The 20,188-nt window shown below is 39.4% G+C and overlaps 1 protein-coding gene across 1 annotated transcript; it reads left to right on the top strand.

The window, feature by feature from the left end:
- Window positions 1-434: 434 nt before the first annotated feature.
- Window positions 435-19,741, top strand: LOC100012997 (arylacetamide deacetylase-like). Its single transcript, XM_001364100.4, has 5 exons — window positions 435-631; window positions 6,928-7,135; window positions 13,465-13,534; window positions 15,242-15,413; window positions 17,474-19,741. Exons 1-5 carry the CDS (start codon window positions 497-499, stop codon window positions 18,080-18,082), a joined length of 1,194 nt encoding a protein of 397 aa, XP_001364137.1. The 5' UTR covers window positions 435-496; the 3' UTR covers window positions 18,083-19,741.
- The last annotated feature ends 447 nt before the right edge of the window (window positions 19,742-20,188 follow it).

The following is a 20,188-nucleotide window of genomic DNA, read 5'->3' on the forward strand; positions in this document are numbered from 1 at the left end:
GACCCAGATTGCTTCAACCAGTTCCAGGACCCATTCCAACTCAGAGATTCTGGAACTTTCTGCTCCCCTCCTTCTCATTTCATCTGAAACTTTTTGGGGGCCCAGACCAGGCCTCTACTGATCTTCTCTGTTGGCCTCCATGCAGACTTTTGCCTAATATTGATTCTCAGTGACCACCTGGTGGTGGACCGGCTCCAGTTTTACTCCAGTCCAAGTTGTCCCTGAAAGAACTGGGGGTGAGGTGGGGTACAGAGTGGTCCAGAACTAGTCAAAGGGTCAGTATTCTCAATGTCCACTTGAATGCTGGGTAGTTGTGCTTCAAATGGGAATTTTCTACTGGGAGTCTAGAATGATACTTGATTCCTGTTGTTTGTTAATCTCACAATGAGCCTTGGACTCTGCCTTGGGGAACTTAGATAAGCCCCTTTCTGGGTGGGGATAAACTGGTAGCCAGTGGTGCTATGTGGCAGAACTCCCAGCAAGCAGCAGCAGCAACATGGGAAAGAAATCTCTGTGTCTCCTGATTTCCTGTGTCCTGGCCTACTATCTGTATACTCCTCTCCCAGATAATATCGAACAATCATGGAGACTGATGCTGACCTGCGCTGTCTTTAGGATCGAAATGCAACTAGTAAGTGGAGAAGTTGGTTGGTTGTGAGTGTTAAAGTGAGATGCTGCCAGGAAGTAAGATGGGGACCCTTTGCAGGGACCTGGGGCTCTTATGTTGGACAATGTGGAAGCATTTTCTGTCATTTAAAAGTAAAAGATTTTTGAATGATATCAGTAGAGATTCCTATCCAAACAAGACAGTTTAGGTATGCTGGTAGGTACAGGGGAAGAGGAGCTAAATAATTAAAAATGGTTTTCCTATCTTTTTCAAAATAAAGCCTCTACCTCTTTTCCTGGATACTGCCTCCTCCCAAGCTGCTGTGTAATTACCTATGGTGTAATTAGGATGTGTTCCCCTGGACTCTAAATCCCAGCTTCCCATTTTTCTTCTCACATTACGTGCTAACGTAGGGAGGATATAAGTTTTGTGTAGTCCCACCTCTTGCTTTTTTTTATTCCTGATTGAGGTTTGTGGAGGTGGGGTGAGTCCCAGGCAGGAGAATTTTCCTCATGTGTCTACTCGTGTCTTTACTTTGTTCTTGTATTTTTCCTACTTCAAGTGATTATTGATAAATCTTATAAAATATAATACTTCGATATTAATTTTAATCTTACACTACCTTCCCTCTTCTTTCCAGCCTTGATTTTTCCAGATATCCATTTCTATTTTCTTTCCTCCATAGAATGGCAAGCTCCTTGAGGGGAGGAATTACTTTGATTGCTTGTATTTGTGTTCCTGGTGATGAGCACAGGATCTGGCACAGAGAAAGCAATTAATAAATGCCTTGTCTGTCTATCCATCCATCTGTCTTTCTTTCTGTCAGTCTGCCGGTTTCTCTGTGTATTTTCTTTCTTTCATGTCTTCCTATCATCCATCTATCTATCTATCTATCTATCTATCTATCTATCTATCTATCTATCTATCTATCAATCACTCATCTACCAGGGGACATTCACAGTATCTTTAATTGCTAACAACCTTTCCCTACTCAAACTATCATGTGTACATTTCTCTGTGCATACATTGTGTCCTCCTGATAAAGGTTCATGTGGTGTTGTGCGAGAATAGTGAGATCAGCAGATTGTGTAGAGCATAGTAAAGTGTCAGGAAGTCTGAAAAGAAGGGAGAGATCAGGTGGCCATGACATTTACATGTCAATGGGCTATATATTTTGTCCTGTGGGCAATAGGGCACCATTGAAGTCCTTTGAGTAGAGGAGCTAACATAGTCAGGAAATTACATAGTTGGGGGGTTTCCTTAATTTATGAAATATTGGAGAACAGATTTGATACAGGAGAGACTGGAGGCAGGAAAGAGAAGGAGATATATTTAGAGAGCCATTGAGGGTAGAAACAACTGGATTTGGGAATGTGCTGTATAAGTAGGGTGAGTGAGAATGAGAAATTGAGGATACCTTGGAAATTATAAGCCAGAGTAACTGGAGGATGATGGTTCAGTAATACAGAAATTCAGAAGTTTTGTTCTTATTTTGGGAGGGGGGAATAATGAGTTCTGTTTTGGATAAGTTGTTTGAGATGCCTGTGGGTACATAGTTTGGGATACTCCAAAGACAATTTTAAAAAAGTTTATTTATTTATTTAATTAAATAAATTTTTTAAAAACCCTTACCTTCTGTCTTGGAGCCAATGTGTATTGGCTCCAAGGCAGAAGAGTGGTAAGGGCTAGGCAATGGGGGTTAAGTGACTTGCCCAGGGTCACACAGCTGGGAAGTATCTGAGGTCAGATTTGAACCTAGGACCTCCCATCTCTAGGCCTGGCTCTCAATCCACTAAGCTACCCACCTGCCCCCAAGTTTATTTATTTAATTAATTAATTTAGAATATTTTTCCATGGTTACATAAATCATGTTCTTTCCCTCTCCCCTTCTACCCTTCTTCCCATAGCCAACACATAGTTCCACTGGGTTTTACATGTGTCATTGATCAAGACCTATTTCCATATTATTAATATTTGCACTAGGTGATCATTTAGCATCTACATCCCCAATCTTATCGCCATCGAACCATATGAGCAAGCAGTTGTTTTTCTTCTGTGTTTCTACTCCCACAGTTCTTTTCTCTAGATGTGGATAGTATTTTTTCTCATAAGCTCCTCAGAATTGTCCTGGACCATTGCATTGCTGCTAGTAGAGAAGTCTATTACATTCGATTGTGCCACAACATATCCGTCTCTGTGTACAATGTCCTCCTGGTTCTGCTCCTTTCACTCTGCATCAATTCCTGGAGGTCATCCCAGTTCACATGGAGTCCCTCCACTTTATTATTCCTTTCAGCACAATAGTATTCCATCACCAACAGATACCACAATGTGTTCAGCCAGTCCCCAATTGAAGGGCATCCCCTCATTTTCCAATTTTTTTGTCACCACAAAGAGCGTGGCTATAAATATTTTTGTACAAGTCTTTTCCCTTATTATCTCTTTGGGGTACAAACCCAGCAATGCTATGGCTGGATCAAAGGGCAGACAGTCTTTTATCGCCTTTTGGGCATAGTTCCAAATTGCCCTCCAGAATGGTTGGATCAATTCACAACTCCACCAGCAATGAATTAATGTCCCTATTTTGCCACATCCCCTCCAGCATTCATTACTTTCCTTTGCTATCATGTTGGCCAATCTGCTAGGTGTGAGGTGATAACTTAGAGTTGTTTTGATTATAAGAGATTTAATCTCTGATTATAAGAGATTTAGAACACTTTCATGTGCTTATGAATAGTTTTGATTTCTTTATCTGCAAACTGCCTATTCATGCCCCTTGCCCATTTATCAATTGGGTAATAGCTTGATTTTTTGTACAATTGATTTAGCTCTTTATAAATTTGAATAAGTAGACCTTTGTCAGGGTTTTTGTCATAAAAGGCAATTATTGACAAGTGACTGCGGCTCAGGTGTGAAATTAGGACTGGGTATAGAAACCTGGGAATCATCTGCCAAGACATGATCATTAAACCCATTGGGAACTGATGAGATCATCACATGAAGTAGTAGTCAGAAAAATGAAAAGAGAAAAGAGAGAAGAATCTTGAAAGAAACCAATAATTACCAGGCTTGACACAGATGAAGAACCATCCAAGGAGACTGAGGATAGTTGGACTCAGAGAGACAAAAAGGGGAAAACTTAGCAAGGTGATAGCAATCAGGAGCAGGTGATCAATAACATCATATATTGAAGAGATGTCAAGAATGATGAGGACCAAGAAAAGGGCAGGAACATATGGCAGGTTAGAGATCACTGTTAAATGTGGAAAGGGCCATTTTATTGGAATGATGAAAGGTGAAGTCAATTGGCAGAGGATTTAAAAGAAAGAGAGAAGAGGAAGAGAAACTGTGTGTGGAAGGCCTTTGTCTTTTTTACCTTTAAAAGAAAATTTTGAGCAACACGAAATAAAATGGGATTTTTCATATATCCTGATACAATAGAAAGAAGTACACCTATGAAACTGCAAATATTTATTATGTAACCCTTTATATTCCTTTTTTGGGGGTTATAATTTTAAATATATAATGTAACAGATTTCAAATATTATATAACATGTGTACCATAAATATATGTAATATATACATAATATTTAACAAAACAATATAATATATGGATTTGTTATAAATCTATATGAAATTATAATAAATATTTATCAGAGAAGCAAATTCTCACATTAGCTAATTCCAAAAATCTATGTCTCATTCTTTTTCTTCTCTTCCTTCTCACTTCTCCCCCCTCCCAAAGAAAGCAGGTAAAATTAAATGTGTTGTATACTTATCTAATACATATTTCCCTGTTTGTCATGTAAAACAAGACACCTTTTTCCTACTCTGGAGAAACATTCATAGAAAAAATAAAGTGAAAAGTGTTACATTCCAATTTGCATTGGGACTCTCTCTATTCCTTCCATGATGGTGGATATCCCTTTTTATCATGAGTCCCTTGGAATTTGTCCTGAACCCTTGCCTTGTCAAGAATGGTTAAATCATTTACAACTGATCATCATACATTATTGTTGCTACTGTGTACAACATTCTCCTGGTATCAATTCATATAAGTCCGTTTGTTTGTTTGTTTTTAAATGATTATCTTGTTTGTCCCTTCTTATGGCACAATCATATTTCATTATAATCACACGCCACAATTTGTCCAGTCACTCCTTATTTGATGGCCATCCCCTCAGTTTGCAGTTCTTTGCCATCATAAAAAGAGAGACTAAACATTTCAGAGCATGTAGTTTCTTTTCCTTTTTCCTTGACCGCCTTTGGAAATGAACCTAATGGTGATATTTCTGAGTCAAAACATGTTACAATTTTATAACACTTTCCATATGATTCCAGATTGCTCCCCCAAATGACTGGTTCACTTCACAGTTCCATCGACAATATATTAGTGTTCCTGTTTTTCCACATCCCCTCCAGCATTTCTCATCTTGTCCTCTTAACATTGCCAAGAACCCCAAATGATGTCATGAGAGGATTCAAACCACTAAAATGTCTGAACAACAACAACACCCGCTGTATCCCCTGGCAGAACAGGCCCCTTGAGATCACAGGTTATCTCCTTTTATTCTTTGCATCTTCTATGGCTAGCGTGGGGTCTTGCAGAGCACCTAATAACTGTTTCTTGAACTGAATTGGAAACTATGTCATCAGGTTGGACTCACTAAGGGGACCAGTGGACAGAACATGAATTTAAGCCAAAAGTCACGGTTTCCCGATTTCAGCTAAGTGAGGAAATGGTCCTCAAGCATGGTTAGACCTGACATTTAGGGTGATGTGGCTTAAATGGCTGGAAAAAGGGAAACAGACGTACGGGAGATGAATTCTTGTCATGGAAACTCCACTGAGGCCATAAGGAAGTTCTGACCTGTAGTGGGAATCTGCCATAGGATATGATGCATTTATGCTGTGATTGTGTGTGCATGCATGCTTGTGCTTTGTGTGTGTGTGTGTGTGTGTGTGTGTGTGTGTGTGTGTGTGTGCAGTACAAATAGAGGTAATTTGGGTGTACATTGAACTCAGGTACAGAAATGAGACAAACAACTGCAAGATCCGTGGAGGTCCTGGAACCTTCAGACAAATATAACTTTAGCTATGGAACTTCTGGAAGACTAACATCAGATAATCACTCATCCACACATTTCTAGTGGAACCCCTACTGGGTGCCAGACATTGTGCTACATGCTAGGGATGTAAGGATCATTCCATTCCAATGCTGGGGACTAGAGGTAAACCACTTGATACAGAAGAGATACATATCAAGTGGATAGATGGGAGAGAATCTCTCAGCAGAAGAAATCAAAGGACCCAGCTGGGCTTCCTTCCTTTTTTTGTTCTGGTCAAAATATTATTGCAATTAGTTGAAGTTAGTGGCTTGAACCTCAAGCAGCCCTGGGGTCATCATGCCTGTCTTTGGTTCCATTTTTTAAAACAAAATACAGAATTTTATTGTGCCAACTCTTCAGAGGCACATGCATTTTACAAAGTATTTATCATGCCTATATGTACAAAATAGCTCTCACTTTGAAAGATTTTTTTTCAGATGAGGAAAGTCAAACATGGACTTAACCAACTGGTTCAAAGCTACCCATCACATAGCATAGTTTCTTTTGATTTTATTTTTTTATTTGAGGATATTTTATTTTCCCAATTAGACACAATGATCATTTTAACATACATTTTCCAAAATTATAAGATCCAAACCATCTCCTTCCCTCCCTCTTCTCAAAGATGGTAAGAAATTTGGTCGGGCCATACACACATAGATAGCATAGTCTCTGTACCTCGGTGCAAACCAACTTTCTGTGGCTATTATTCATTCTCAACCATTGCTAACAGCTCACCACTGGATTAGCCATTCCACAATTTGATTCCATTTTGGCAAATATTTTGGCTGAAATAAATGTAACCTTCCTGTGGCTTCAAGGGCAGTTTTAGCTAAAATCCTGCTGGTGCAGATCATTAAGGATACAGGGCTGGCACCAGGAAGGTATGGGCTCAACCTCCACCTCTGAGACTTAATGGTTGAGTGTCCCCCAGGCAAATCATAGAACCTCAAAGAGGCTCACTTTCCTTGTCTATTATTACATGGTGGGTAATAATAGCGCCAACCACCAAGCATCATTGTGAGGGTCAGATGAGATAATCTATGTGAACCATTATGAATACATACAAGTTCTTTAATGTAACCTATTTTGGGAGACCCTTAGAGGTACATGAGTACCTCAGTGGATAGAGCATGGCACATTATAGGGATCCAGACTCTTACATGGACTGGTAATTCACAACTGTACTGTTTTGTGTTTCTTGGATATTAGGCATCACTTTTAGAAATGCTGGGATTTAGGCCTTTTATATTCTTGGATGTCCTTGAAGTACCACCAACCTCGGATGAAAACGTCACCGTGGCAGATACCCTGTTCAACAATGTTCCAGTCCGCGTCTTTGTGCCAAAGCAGAAGTCATCCACGCTGAGGAGGGCTGTGTTTTATATTCATGGTGGTGGCTGGGCTATAGGAAGTGCTGGTAAGTACTTTTCTTAGGGAACTGACTCTTGGAGTGGCCAATGCTTTTCAGTAGCCTTTGAATCAGTCAGAGTGTTTTGTAGTTAGGAAGTACAGAGGAGACAAGAGAGGAAATGAGATAAGAGAGGAAGAAAAAACTGGGGAGGAGATGAGAGCACTGGAGGGGAGGTAAGGAAAGGGGGGAAAGGGGAGAGGAAGGGACAAGAAAGGATGAAGGGAAGGTGTGGAGTGGGCAAAGCCCAGCCAGCCATTCCAGGCTTTCTGGGCTTCAATGGAGTTGAGTCAAAATGGCATTTTATTAATTTACCAAGGTTAAGATCATGAGCGTTGGTCATTTACAGGTGACAGGAGCCTCTACACTGAGGATACCAAGTCACTTTGGTGAATAAACAATGAGAATATAGTTAGATGGTCTTTGGAGGTTTTGAGGTAGCTAGTGGTTCTGTGGATAGAGCATTGGGCCTGGAGTCAGAAAGATATGAATTCAAATTCTACACCAAGCACTTTCTTGATGCAAGATTCTGGGTAAATCACTTAACTTCTCTTTGCCTCAGTGTCCTCAATTTTAAACTGGGGTGATATCATCCTGGAGTCAAGAACCTCTGAATTCAAATATAATCTCAGATATTTAGTAGTTATTATTATTATTAGTAGCTGTGATGTTTGGCCCAATAACAGGTTGTAGAAATGCTAGCTGTAGTTATTAAGACAAACGATAAATCAAAAGTGGTACAACCATGGCTGTATTCTGCCTCAAACCCTTAATGGATAGCAACTGTCTCCCAAGGTTGTTGTAAGGATCAAATGAAGAATTTTTGTAAAGGGCTTAGCACAGTGTGTGGCACATAGTAGGTGTTATTTTTCCTCCTGTTCCATCCCTTCCTTCTGCTTTAGGGTTCTATCTGAGATAACTGCTTCAGCTGGACCTGTGAATTTATCACACACAGAAGGGAATTTCCATTATGGAAACGTAAATATCAATCGCCAGGAGAGAGTAGTCTGGGGACTCTTGAGAGATTAAGTGGAACCAAGTCTACCTCAGTTAAGACTTGCCCCCTTTCCAAATTTCCATTGCCCATTTGATCTATGGCATCTATGGGGCTGGAGGGAGAGTCAGAATCAGAAGACCTGAGCTCCGATTCTGCTTTTCCTTTACTTTCTGTCAGATGTTGATCAGTCACTTTTTCTCAGTTTCCTCATTATAAAAAGGGAGGATTGGATGTGAAGGTCTCTGAAGTCCCCTCTAACTCCTGACATAGGACCTTGTGACACTTTTTATTGTCTAGTGCTAAGACATTAGTCTTATAGTCTAGTGCTAAAAAGCATTTGCATGTGGCACTCCCCCTTTTTAAGACTGTATGCAGATAGTTTTGGAGTCAGAGGACTAGGGATAATCCTGACATCACGAAGCAGCCAAGTGTGTTTCTGGTGTGTATCAGTGCCCTTGGCCAAAGCCTTGATTCAAAAATCTAACCCATGTCCCAACCTGGCTGTGACTACAATGTCTCAGAAGGAATTTTGCCAACAAGAAAAGGGAGAGCAACAAACTGTGTATAACTTGTAACACTTCAAAGAGTAGTTACAGCAGTTAGGAAGACACCAAAGATCAACAAACTGGGCAGTCAACCAATGTCTGACTAGGGAGAGAGGACGGTCAGGACAGAAGATGACCCCCAAATTTGTATTTCTCACCCTGCTCCAGCTCCTGAATTCTTCCTGCCTTCCCTGCTGCCCTTCTCCACCTGGATGCCAATGATCAGCATTCAGTTCAGGCCTCTGGTGTTTTCCTAATTACTTTTAAATTTTGCAAAGTCTCATGTGGTCTTGCAGTGAATCATCCCAAGGGCTTTGGCTTCAGCCTGAGGAATCCTTTCAGATCTGGCCCCTCTCTTTAGTTTTCCTCATGGAGTCACAAAATCTGCACATTGGAAGGGACCTCAGTTGCCAGCTAGGCCAAGTACACTATGAAAGGATTCCTCTCTTTTTACTGTGATTTATTGTAGAAATCATAAAAAAGAAGAGGGATATTGCAATTTGAAATTTGGTAGGCCCTCCTATTTGGGTCAATACAAGACCTAGGTTTCTATTGATATGGAGAACCCCAATGATGAGAACCTCTCTGTCAACAGAGAATGGTATCTGCAGTGCTCTGTGAATTTAGTCTTAGAATTTCTTGGGGAGTGCTGAGGGATTAAATAACTTATCCAGGGTCACAGAGCTAATGTATGGCAGAGACAGGACTAAACTCAAGTGTCTCTGACTCTGTGATCAATTCTTTATACACTGACATCCTCCTCTATTTGGGTTTTGTAATGAGTGACTATTTTGATTGGTAATTGATGACTAACAAATCAGGCTGTTATCTACTTTCTTCCTTCCCTTCTCCCTCTTTCTCCCTTCCTCCCTTCTTTCAGCCTCCCTTGTTCTCCCCTCCCCCTTCCTTCTTTCCTCTTCTTCTAAATCAATTCAGTGTGAATCTTATGATGTCTCAAAAGAAATACTCTTTCTCCTCTTTATCTTATGTAAGGGGTTCATTGGGGAAGACAGGGAAGGATAAGAAATGGAGGTAAGAGGGTTGGGGATTTCTCTAATACTACAATGAGTTTCAGGTTGGAGGATGGTGGAATATTTCAATTGGGAGAAATTGTTGATAGTTCTGGAAGTTCAGTCACTATCACAACAGAGCAAATCAGAGAGAGAGAGAGAGAGAGAGAGAGAGAGAGAGAGAGAGAGAGAGAGAGAGAGAGAGAGAGAGAGAGCGAGAGAGCGAGCACTGGACTTTTGTCCTTCTTTCTTCTGTCTTCAAAGTCAAAGAACACCTTCCTTTCTTCAGTCTCCAAATCAAGAGAAAAATAGGTTTCTTCCCACTTTCAAGCCAGAAAAAGGTCCAGCATTCAATTGGTCTCTTCCAACTGCCTTTCCCGGTCACATTCCAAAAAGAATACTCTCGTCTGAATGACAGGTCATCAGTCTCAGCTGCTCCAAACTCCTGCTACAAAATCATTCTCAATTTCTCACTTCCACAGTTTGTATTCTGTCTTGATTCTATTCTCATACATCCTAGTGTATTTGTAAAGCATACATGTATATGTAATTTCTAGAAAACAAACCCAACTAAAGAAATGCCTTGTTTCCTGAACAATGCAATCTCCTTGGGGTCAGACCATTGTGCCCACTGTGATTTTATTTCATGAGTTGTTTGAGTAACGGACATTACCTTCTGTGACTATCACTCAGAGAGACACCCAATAAGGATGAGCTGGCTATAATAAAGAACAAATAAGTAATTGTAAAGAATGCCATTAAAGAAATGGAGAATGAGAGAAAATGGGCTGATCCTGTCAGAAGGGCAAAGTATACCGGATCATCCAAGTTTTCTTCCATTGCTATTCTCATGAAGATCAAAGTTAACAGAGATGACCTCTGGCATATTGGGAGAATTCCACATGAAGCATTTATGGGATTATATAGGAAAGAGTTGCCCAGGTTAAAGAGCTTTGATGAGTGACAACCAGCATTAGGGAACAGAATATCTACAGCAAATATATGAGAGATCTGTTTTAGTATTTCTATATTCCCAGTAAATGGGAATGCCTTTTTGATAGGATAGTAATTAGAATGATGGTCGTGGAGTAAAGAGGACCTGACTCCTTTTGGATAAAGAAAAACTCATGTGTTGTGAGGGTGTAATGAGAATAAGAGTCTCCCAGATGACAGAAACTGACACAGGGCCTTCTTCCAAGTCAGAGAGAGTGGACAGAGCTTCTCTCTCTAGCTTCTTTCCCCCAGGAACTGGGGAGGAAAATCTTCTCAGTGAATAACACTCTCTTTCTCCACTCTCAACTCACAAAGTAATATATAATAGTATATACATATATATAGTATAATAGTATTATATGCATATAATATCATATATAATATAATAATAGAAGATTATTCTATTAACTTCAACTGCCACCAACTGTCAGAGTGAGGGAGCTCAAAGCAGCAACCACTGTTCCCTGAGACTGTCAGAGGAACATGGAGCCCAGAATTCTCTCTTCACTGAGTTTTATGCTTTTCCCTTAAAGGGCCAGAAGCCAGCTCTCTCTGTTCCTCTTAAAGGGGACAGTGTAAAAATCACAAACCCTTTCTCTGACCTAAAAACCCCTACCCCTAATCAAACAGGGTAAACGAAATAAAATCCTTATCACAATGTTATAGAAGGTGCTGCCTAGAAAGGCCATGTGTTCCCTCTTTTGAAAGTCTTCAAGAGGTTGATTGACCACATATTGCCTCTGTTCAGTGGGGATTCTTTTCAGATGTGCTTTGGCCTAGATGGTTTCTGGCATCCTATCTGACTGATTCTAGGATTTTCTTTCCCCCAAAGCCATTTCCTATTCCAACCTCTGATGTTCTAGAACTGTGCTAGTGAACCTGTGGCATGCATGCCAGAAGGGGCTGCTCCTTTCCCCCTCTCCACTATGCCTGAGGACATTTTTTCACATTACCTGCCCCTCTGCCCAGCATCCCAATTGGAACACTTCCTCCCTCTCCTGTTTGGGGTAAGGGAGAGGCTCACATGTGTTGTGAGGGTGCAATTTGGGTACTTGGTCTATAAAAGGTTCACCATCACTGTTTTAGAGGCATACATCATTCCCTTTAAAAGGGAAGACAGAATGATGCTATTTTTGGGTTCAGGATTTCATTCAGAAAATTTTTTTTCTTTTTTAGCTAAAAGCTTCCTAGAAGGGACATGTTGATTTAAAACATACAACTATTTTGGAGAAAATAAATGCTACCTCTTACTGAATCAGAATCCTACTGGTTCTGTTCCATTGGGGTTCTACCCCACAGGGTATCCTGGGAAACAAATGAATATTAATTTTTTGTGAAGATAAAAATAGTGTACCCAACCCCCTCCTCTCTTGCATCAGGGGGTATTGAACATTTTCATCTTGCATTTCACCCCCTCCTTTTGCTCTTTGCAATCTTATTCTAAATTCAAAAATCTTCCATCATCAACCTGAACTTTGAAAATTTCAAGCTGCCAACTGCCTTCTGTATCTTGGAGAGACCTTCTTAGTGCAAGCCTGGCCCATTGAAGTTATGTACAATTATCCCTTCCATATCATAGGGGTTAAAGGTATGGCACTGCTCTAATCTAGAAAATCTCAATAAGTATTTTAGCCTCCTTTATACCAAAGTGTTAGCCTTTCCCTTTTTCTTTTCTTGGTTGTTTACAGTACTTTATTATAAAATTTGGGTAAAGTATACATTTCTAAGTTTCTTCAACTTTTTCTGTGTCATCTGCAGACCTTTACATGTAGACTGTGGTTTCTGTGGGGAGCTAACAGACCCCCACTGGTTGACATGGTCACAGTGGGAAGCTGGGAAGCTGCAAAGCAGTCCCCTGAGAATATAACCCCCCACTGATCCCCTTCTGTAACTTCTTTCTCTCCAACTCTCTCCACTAGTGGAGCTGTCATGATTATTATTCTCTCCCCAATACAAGAGAAATAATAGAGAGCAAATGGATTATAGGATCAATACACACACACATACACACACACACACACACACACACACACACATATATATCCCACTTTAATCCCTCTAGATAATTACCCCCAAAAGATTGCAATTACAGAATTAAAGCCCAAAGATTATTGCCCATAACCCCTCCTTTCTCAAGAACAGATACACTGCAAGGTACTACAATAAACACTGGCCAAATGCTTGAACACCATAATAAATCTTTCCTTATGGTTATCACACTCCAATGAATTTGTTGATGAACAGAAACCAGGCAACATTGCTAGACACTTCAAAGTAACACAAGAAAAACAGAACTTGGAAATTGAGGAAAACACCCAAACTGGTCTGCTTTAGGTCACCTTTTAACTTTGCACCTAGATACAAAGATATTTTGTTATCTATCTCCTAAGTAATTGTGATTGATAGTGAAAGCTGGTCAAAAGCACAATGATCCTCTCAGCAGGTCAAGGGGTACTAACCTACAAATGACTTTATTCATGTTATTCATATACATCACAGAGTGTTGTAGAAATGTAGTAAATGATCACAGAATTCTTTGTTGTAGTAACACCACAAGAGTGTTGTTTAGGTGATTTGATAATATCCAATCAGAATGTAGAATGTCACATATGTAGAAAATTGATTGTGTGTCAAAGAAGTATGTACCTGAAAACCTATATAATAAATGAACCACAGTACTATGGCAGATCACTGTGTGTGATGCCTTCATAAGTGGGTCTGAATGGAGAGAGAAGCAGGTATCTTTTCAGTTGTCTGTTCTAATCAGATTAATTTGATTTCTTGTATTTTTAGCTTGGGCTCCTTATGATGAATTGGGAAGACAAATGGTGCAGAAGCTTGATGCTGTGGTCGTATCAACTAAGTAAGAATGATTTTGGTTTTAACTTTGACATGTTAGGACAAAGAGTTCATCAACTTCCATGGTCATTTTTTTGGTTTTGTTTTAAAAATCTCTCAGCTTCTTTTAAGGCTACATGGTGTGTGGATGGAGGGCCAGATTTGAAGAAAGGAAGACATAGGTGTAGTCACATATTGGCCACAGAGAGGGACTAGAATGCCAGACAAGATCAAATTGATTCTCCAATGTTCCAGTAGCAAAGAGATCAACCAGTTCAAGAAAGGTCAGAATAAAGGACCAATAGTCACCAAGTGACCATTGTTTCTCTCTAATCTAATTTAATTTGAGGGCATCTAGTAGGTGTAGAGGATCAAATGCCCAGTCTAATGTCAAGAAGATCCAAGTTCAAATGTGACCTCAGGCACTAATTTGTTATATAACCCTGGACTCAATCCTTAACATTTAACCCTGTTTGCCTCAGTTTCCTCAGCTATAAATTGATTTGGAGAAGGAAATGGCAAACCACTCCAGTATCTCTGCCAACAAAATCCCATATGAGGTCACAAATACTTGGATACAATTGAAACATCTGTACAACAACAATTCAATTTTCTCTATATCTGGTGGCTCAGAATATAGGAGGAATAAGAATGGGCACTACTGGATATCCTTGGAGCTTCTGTTGTCCTTCAAGAAAGGGGGGCAGTCTATGCAGGAAACAGGTAAATTCTCTGAGTTCACCTAATCCTCTTAACAGACTTAGGAGTTGGAAGGAGACTTCTCAATTTTTATGAAATGGCTCCAATGAATCCTTAAAATAGAGAGTAGGCAAGTCACTGCCATTTTCTGAGACTCAGTTTTCTCAATTATAAAATGAGGAAGTTGGGTTAGATGAGAACTCTTTTCTCCATAGGCCAGGAGCTGATTGCTAGATCAGGAAATAGTCTGAAATCTGCTGAGATCTGGAATGACTGAGATCATTGTCTAAAATGACTATACATGAAGAAGTTTTGAGTAACTCTCATGATGATGAAAACAAATGAAATTAATAAAAAATGATGAAGGCAAACTTTTTCATTTTAATTCCACTGTTGTTCCTTTTTGTTGGACAAGTACTTGGCAAATATTCCAACTGCTTCTTGTGTTTGGAGTCAAAATCAAATTGACTTGCCTTCTATAATAGATGTTCAGTGGTAAAAACAATAACATTATTTATATGAGCAACTTTATCTGGTATAAAGGTGGTTTATTTAGAACTTTTATACAAAAATTTAAAAAGAGCAATTCAATTTTTTCTTCAGGGCTTTCTTCAGGTAATTTTAGTAAGAAAACTCTCATTACCAAAGTAGCTCAGGGTGTCACACAGCCAGTGTGTGTTAGGGGGTGAGACTCGAACTCATGTCTTTTGACTATCCACTGGACTCTGCTGCCTTTCAGAAGTCTTTGATAATGACTTTCCAGGATTGTAATTATTTAAACTTACTTTGTAAACAAATATCATCCTTCAATCAATGAGCCATCAGACTTATTATCTAATACGTTGGCCATAGACTCCATGTGGTGCTAGCACAACAGGCAGAAAGGCAGAAGGAGAAGACAGCAGCTCTCTCTCATGGGAATATCAACAAAAATCACCCAAATAAGAGACATTAACACCAGTCAAAGCACATTTTTAGTATTTATCTTGAACTCATCATTTATTCAATCAATATTTTGTTTTTTCCCCCAAAGCTACAGATTGTCACCCCAGTATCACTTCCCAACTCAGTTTGAAGATGTATATGATGCTCTGAGGTGGTTCTTGAGGAAGAAAGTCCTTGCTGAGTATGGTGTGGATCCCACCCGCATCTGTATTGCAGGAGACAGTGCTGGGGGGAATTTAGCTGCAGCTGTGAACCAGAAGGTACCAGGAGAGATTTATGTTTCTTTTTATTGAATGTCCTTTTCAATGTCATGTTTTGTGTCATAAATTAAAGAAAATGAAACTGGCACTATTATTTCCCTTTGTTAAAGGAATGATCAGGTAGAATGAATCTATTATAAGTATTTTACATTCATATCTACCTTCTTCTTGCTAGATGTACTTCTTTTAAAAAAATAAAATATTGTGATAATGCTACATAGGGCATTGGTTCTAGAATCCTCTATCCATGAAACATAATAGTTCAATGGTACAATTAACTTCCTGATAAAAAGAATTCTTTATAACAGTACTAGGGGCACTGTTGCTATATTTGAAAACCCAAACCCTGCCCCTTCAATACCAAAGGGTATTAAAATCTGATAGAACCAAGAGGCTCTCATATGAGTGTGTTAAAATGAAAGCTGATTTCCTTGTTTAATGCATTGCAAAACTCATAGAAATGTTACCCCACAGCTTATTAAAAGTGACAGGGAATTCCCACGAATGATAATATGGGGGATTATTTGAGATGCAAGTCAAAGAAAAATGTTCTAAGAAGATGGAAGGGAGCCATTGTGGAGGAGAGATGGTTGACAAATAGATATGACAGAGAACAATGCAAACAAAATGGAACCTTGAGCAATGGGCATTCTAAAGAAGAAAAACTGGTTTTGCTATGTGGAAAAATTAAGACAACCCAGAGATTGCAACAAGATGAGGAGAAACACATTTTTGTCCCAGATACAGGAGATACTGCGCTCATTAGTTATTCTACTCCAGGGAGTCACAGGACTTTCCTTCAAACTATGTCTCTGATGTGTATTACCTTTGAGACCTTCTGTAAGATTTAAATTAATGCCCAATACTTCAAGTATTATTTCTTATAAAGTTTATTATCTGACAAAATAGAACCAGATGATTAAGTTTTCTACCCGTTCAAAAAAAAAAATCCCAGCTTCACCAAACCTGTGACAGGAAGGAAAGAGAGCAAGAAATGGAACTCCACACAATTTATATCCTGTTGACATCAGCACATAATGACAGGAAGTGAGTGGAGTGCTCGGAATCATAGTTTCACTGGGGATCATAGTTTTTAGGGTAACAGATTCAAATTACACACTTCATGAGTCAATTTGACATCATAGACCTCAGGTTCCTTATTTATTAAATGAGTTGGACTTCTGAAGTCCCTTGAAGCTTTATATTCATGAACTTAAGGATTAATTTTTAAAAATGGGATCAAAATTATAATATTGTGATATAAATATTTTATGAACTTGAATGTCTGAAGGAAACTGGTTCACTAGATGCTGAGAAATGGAACTACCCTCCTTCCTGCTTATCATTGAATTCCACTTATATTATTCCATGGCTTTTCCTATGTCAGAATTCTTTCCCTACCTCTGGAATAATGCTCCATGAACTTTTTATGGGAATTCAGCTGAGGTTATATTTTTCCATGGCAGGCCAACTTTGCCTTGGACGTAAATCCTATGTTACTCTTATGACAAGGAATCATTGTGTATTGGCCCAACACATTTTCCTTTAGGGACCTCCTTAAACTTAGCCAGATGATTACTGGGCAAAGAAGACATATACAACAGAGAGAAAGAGAGAGACCCAGGGAGAGATCAATAGACTTATGTAGAGGAAGTAGAAGTAACCTGAATAAGAGCTAGGGGAACAAGGGACTTGTATGTAAAGAAGATCCAAGTTAATTTCAAGAGGAAAATAACATTGATTAATGGAGCAGGGAGAGATTTCCAGATGATGCAAGGTTTACTGAAGGAAAGAGCCCTTCAACTGTGACTTAAAGGCAGTTCAGATATCCAAGGGCTGGGAGTAAGGAAGCAATGCCTGCCAGACTGATAGGACTGTACTGTGCCAAGGCTAAGATGTAGGAGATGGAGTACTGTAACACAGGGCAAACCTTGGTCCATCTTTGGACCCCAGTGTCTCAAATGTTTAATGATGGGATTGGACTAAATGGTCTCTCTGGTTCCTTCCAGGTCTGAAAAGGTAGAATTCTAACTGACCACAATATTATGGGTCTTTTTCAGCTCCTCGATGACCCAGAAGTCAAGATCAAAGTCAAGATTCAGTCTTTAGTTTATCCTGCTCTGCAGGCCCTTGATATGGATTTACCATCATATAGAGAAAATGGCCATCTGCCATTCCTGCCTAAGTATCTAATGGTTATGTTCTGGAGCCTGTATTTCACCTCAGACAAGGCATTAGCGGAGGCCATGCTTACCAACCAACATACCTCTGTGGATTCCAGCCATCTCTTCAAGTTTGTTAACTGGAGTACCCTGCTGCCTGAGAGGTTCAAAAAAGGACATGTGTATACCAACCCAATTCATGAACACTCTGACCTCACAAAAAAATTCTTGGGGTTTCTAGATGTCAGAGCATCCCCCCTGTTAGCTGAAGATTCTAAGTTAAAGGGTTTACCTTTGACCCATATTCTCACCTGTCAGTATGATGTCTTAAGAGATGATGGGCTCATGTACCTCTCCCGCCTTAAGGCTGCAGGGGTCCAGGTTGCTCATGAACATGTGGAAGATGGGTTCCATGGGATCCTGTCATTTGGCAGCCCAGTAATAGATCTGAAAGTGGGCCATAGGATAGTGAACAAGTATCTGAAGTGGCTAAAGGAGAATCTCTAGTTCAGCTCCTCCATTCAACCAAGAGCCAGTTCCTCCTCTGCCATTCATATTATTGACTGCTTGCTGTGGTGGGTCAGATTGGACTGGAGGTGTATAAGTAGGACTAAGACATTGTTCAGACTGCCCTGGAGATAAGATTTGTGCTCAAATAGCTGTGGTACAAAATGAAGTGAAGGAAAGAAACCACACGCACTGACATATTATGAAGTCAAAAGCCTTAAGTCCTTAAGAGAAGGTAAAATGGTAAGAAGGTAAAGTGAGATGGGGATCCAGAGAATGCTCAATGAAGCTCCTCTCTCTTCTCTGAGCACCCAACCTACACCCCCACTGCCTACTGCTAATGCCAACCTGGATGTCTAAAGAAGAAAATTTAAAAGGATCTTGCCAAGCTTAAAACTACATAATTATCAGTAGATGTTGTTGTAGTTTTGGGTTTTACTGTTACCAATTATTTACTATTATCATCCAATGCAAAAATAACTGGTCCCAAACAGCAATCCTTGTCCTTTCCTCTATAAGCTTGCCTGACTTTTCATCTTCTCTATTTGTTTGTTCAAAAGTCAGGTTTGGTTCTTCCTTCTCTTTTCTTCTCTCACTCCCCACCACCATCCAGTTACCCAGTTCTACTGATTCTACCTCATCTCTTCCATTTAACCCTTCTTCCTTTTATTCACCACCACCATTGAGTCAGTCCTTCACTGACTTCCATCTGAACTATTGTCATAGTGTCCCCTCTACTTTCTCTGCCTCCAATCCCTCCTCTCTCCAACCTCTTTTTTATGTAGTTGCTGCTAAGCTTATTTCTTAAGGAACAGATAATGGTATCACACTCTTTAAAAAGATTAAAATTTTCCTGTTAAGAAGAGGAGATAATTTTTACCCCACCCCACTGCAAAAGTATAAAGATTTTTCCAAACAGATGTGCATGAATTGAGCCTCAGGACTATAAAATAGAGAACTGGGCTAATCAAATTTTCAACATTGCCCTTTGGTTATATTTGGACTTTGATTCTCTTTCCTTTTTGATCACTCCTCTTTCTGCTTTGCTAATTCTTCATCTATTTTGCTGCCTTCAAATCAGGGTTGGGCTAGTAAATGTTTAATAACCAGGTCTCTGAAAATACAGTTGGAGTACTTTAAGTTTTATCTATATCTCGACCTTCTTGACGTTCTTATGTTTGGATTATCAACAAAACCAGAAATTATGTCTTGATTTATTGTGTTTTCCAATTTCTGAGATGCAAATGTTCATACCAAAAATTGAACAATTGTCCCAGATTTGAAGTCGTTCCAGCACATCTCTTCCTCCAATCATGGTTGAGCTTCCAAACTTTGCCCTCCCATCCTGATGTCACTATTACATGCATAGCTCTCAAATTGTTATCTCTCACTTGACTACTAAACACACATGAATACTCTTCAATCCATGTCTATAGTAACAAACTAAAGAAAGATCAGAGAGCACCAAACTGGAATGACTAGAGATGAGAAGTTATAGCATATAACTTAAGTCCAGCAAAACCTCTTCAGTCAAGTTTGTTGGCACTAAGCTATGAAAAACCCATAAAAGTAAGATGTGACTCATTGTTAATTTCTTGGAGAGATTTGCTTCCTTGTTCATAAAAAGGGAGATAATAAAAATCTGTTGTATTTATGTCACATGATTGCTAAGAAGATTAAATAATATCATAAAATCATATAATTGTGAGGGGTAGAAAGACCCCAGTGGTCATCTCTCCAAATGAAAATGAATCATCTATAAAACCTGACAAGTGGGGATCTTGGTGACATTTTACAGGAAATCATGTTGTCACAGTCATATAGTTGAATAAAAGGTACAGATTGTTTTTTGGTGGGTGGGATGACAATGAAAATATACTTGACTATTGAGCTAAAGTGGGTGGCAGGGTTGGGAAATGAGGCATGTTACTCTTTTACAAAAGGAGTAAGTCACTAGCCTACAGATAAAGCAATGTTGAGATAAAGATTCTACCATTAGCTGTCAGTGGCTTCTCAGAAAATAGTACAGACTAATGTTTTGGTCTTTTTCCTCTCCTTTTCTATGGTAACTGGTAAATTGTATATGTAAAATTAGACTTTCCATTT

Source organism: Monodelphis domestica, chromosome 8 (genome assembly GCF_027887165.1).
Source record: "Monodelphis domestica isolate mMonDom1 chromosome 8, mMonDom1.pri, whole genome shotgun sequence".
NCBI classification, from domain to species: domain Eukaryota; kingdom Metazoa; phylum Chordata; class Mammalia; order Didelphimorphia; family Didelphidae; genus Monodelphis; species Monodelphis domestica.

Bases quoted from the DNA above. Each gene is read 5' to 3' on its own strand.
- LOC100012997 (XM_001364100.4), top strand. From the start codon at position 497: ATGGGAAAGAAATCTCTGTGTCTCCTGATTTCCTGTGTCCTGGCCTAC. The intron at 7,136-13,464 runs GTAAGTACTTTT...TTGTATTTTTAG, and splicing joins CTGGGCTATAGGAAGTGCTG to CTTGGGCTCCTTATGATGAA. The intron at 13,535-15,241 runs GTAAGAATGATT...TTTCCCCCAAAG, and splicing joins GCTGTGGTCGTATCAACTAA to CTACAGATTGTCACCCCAGT.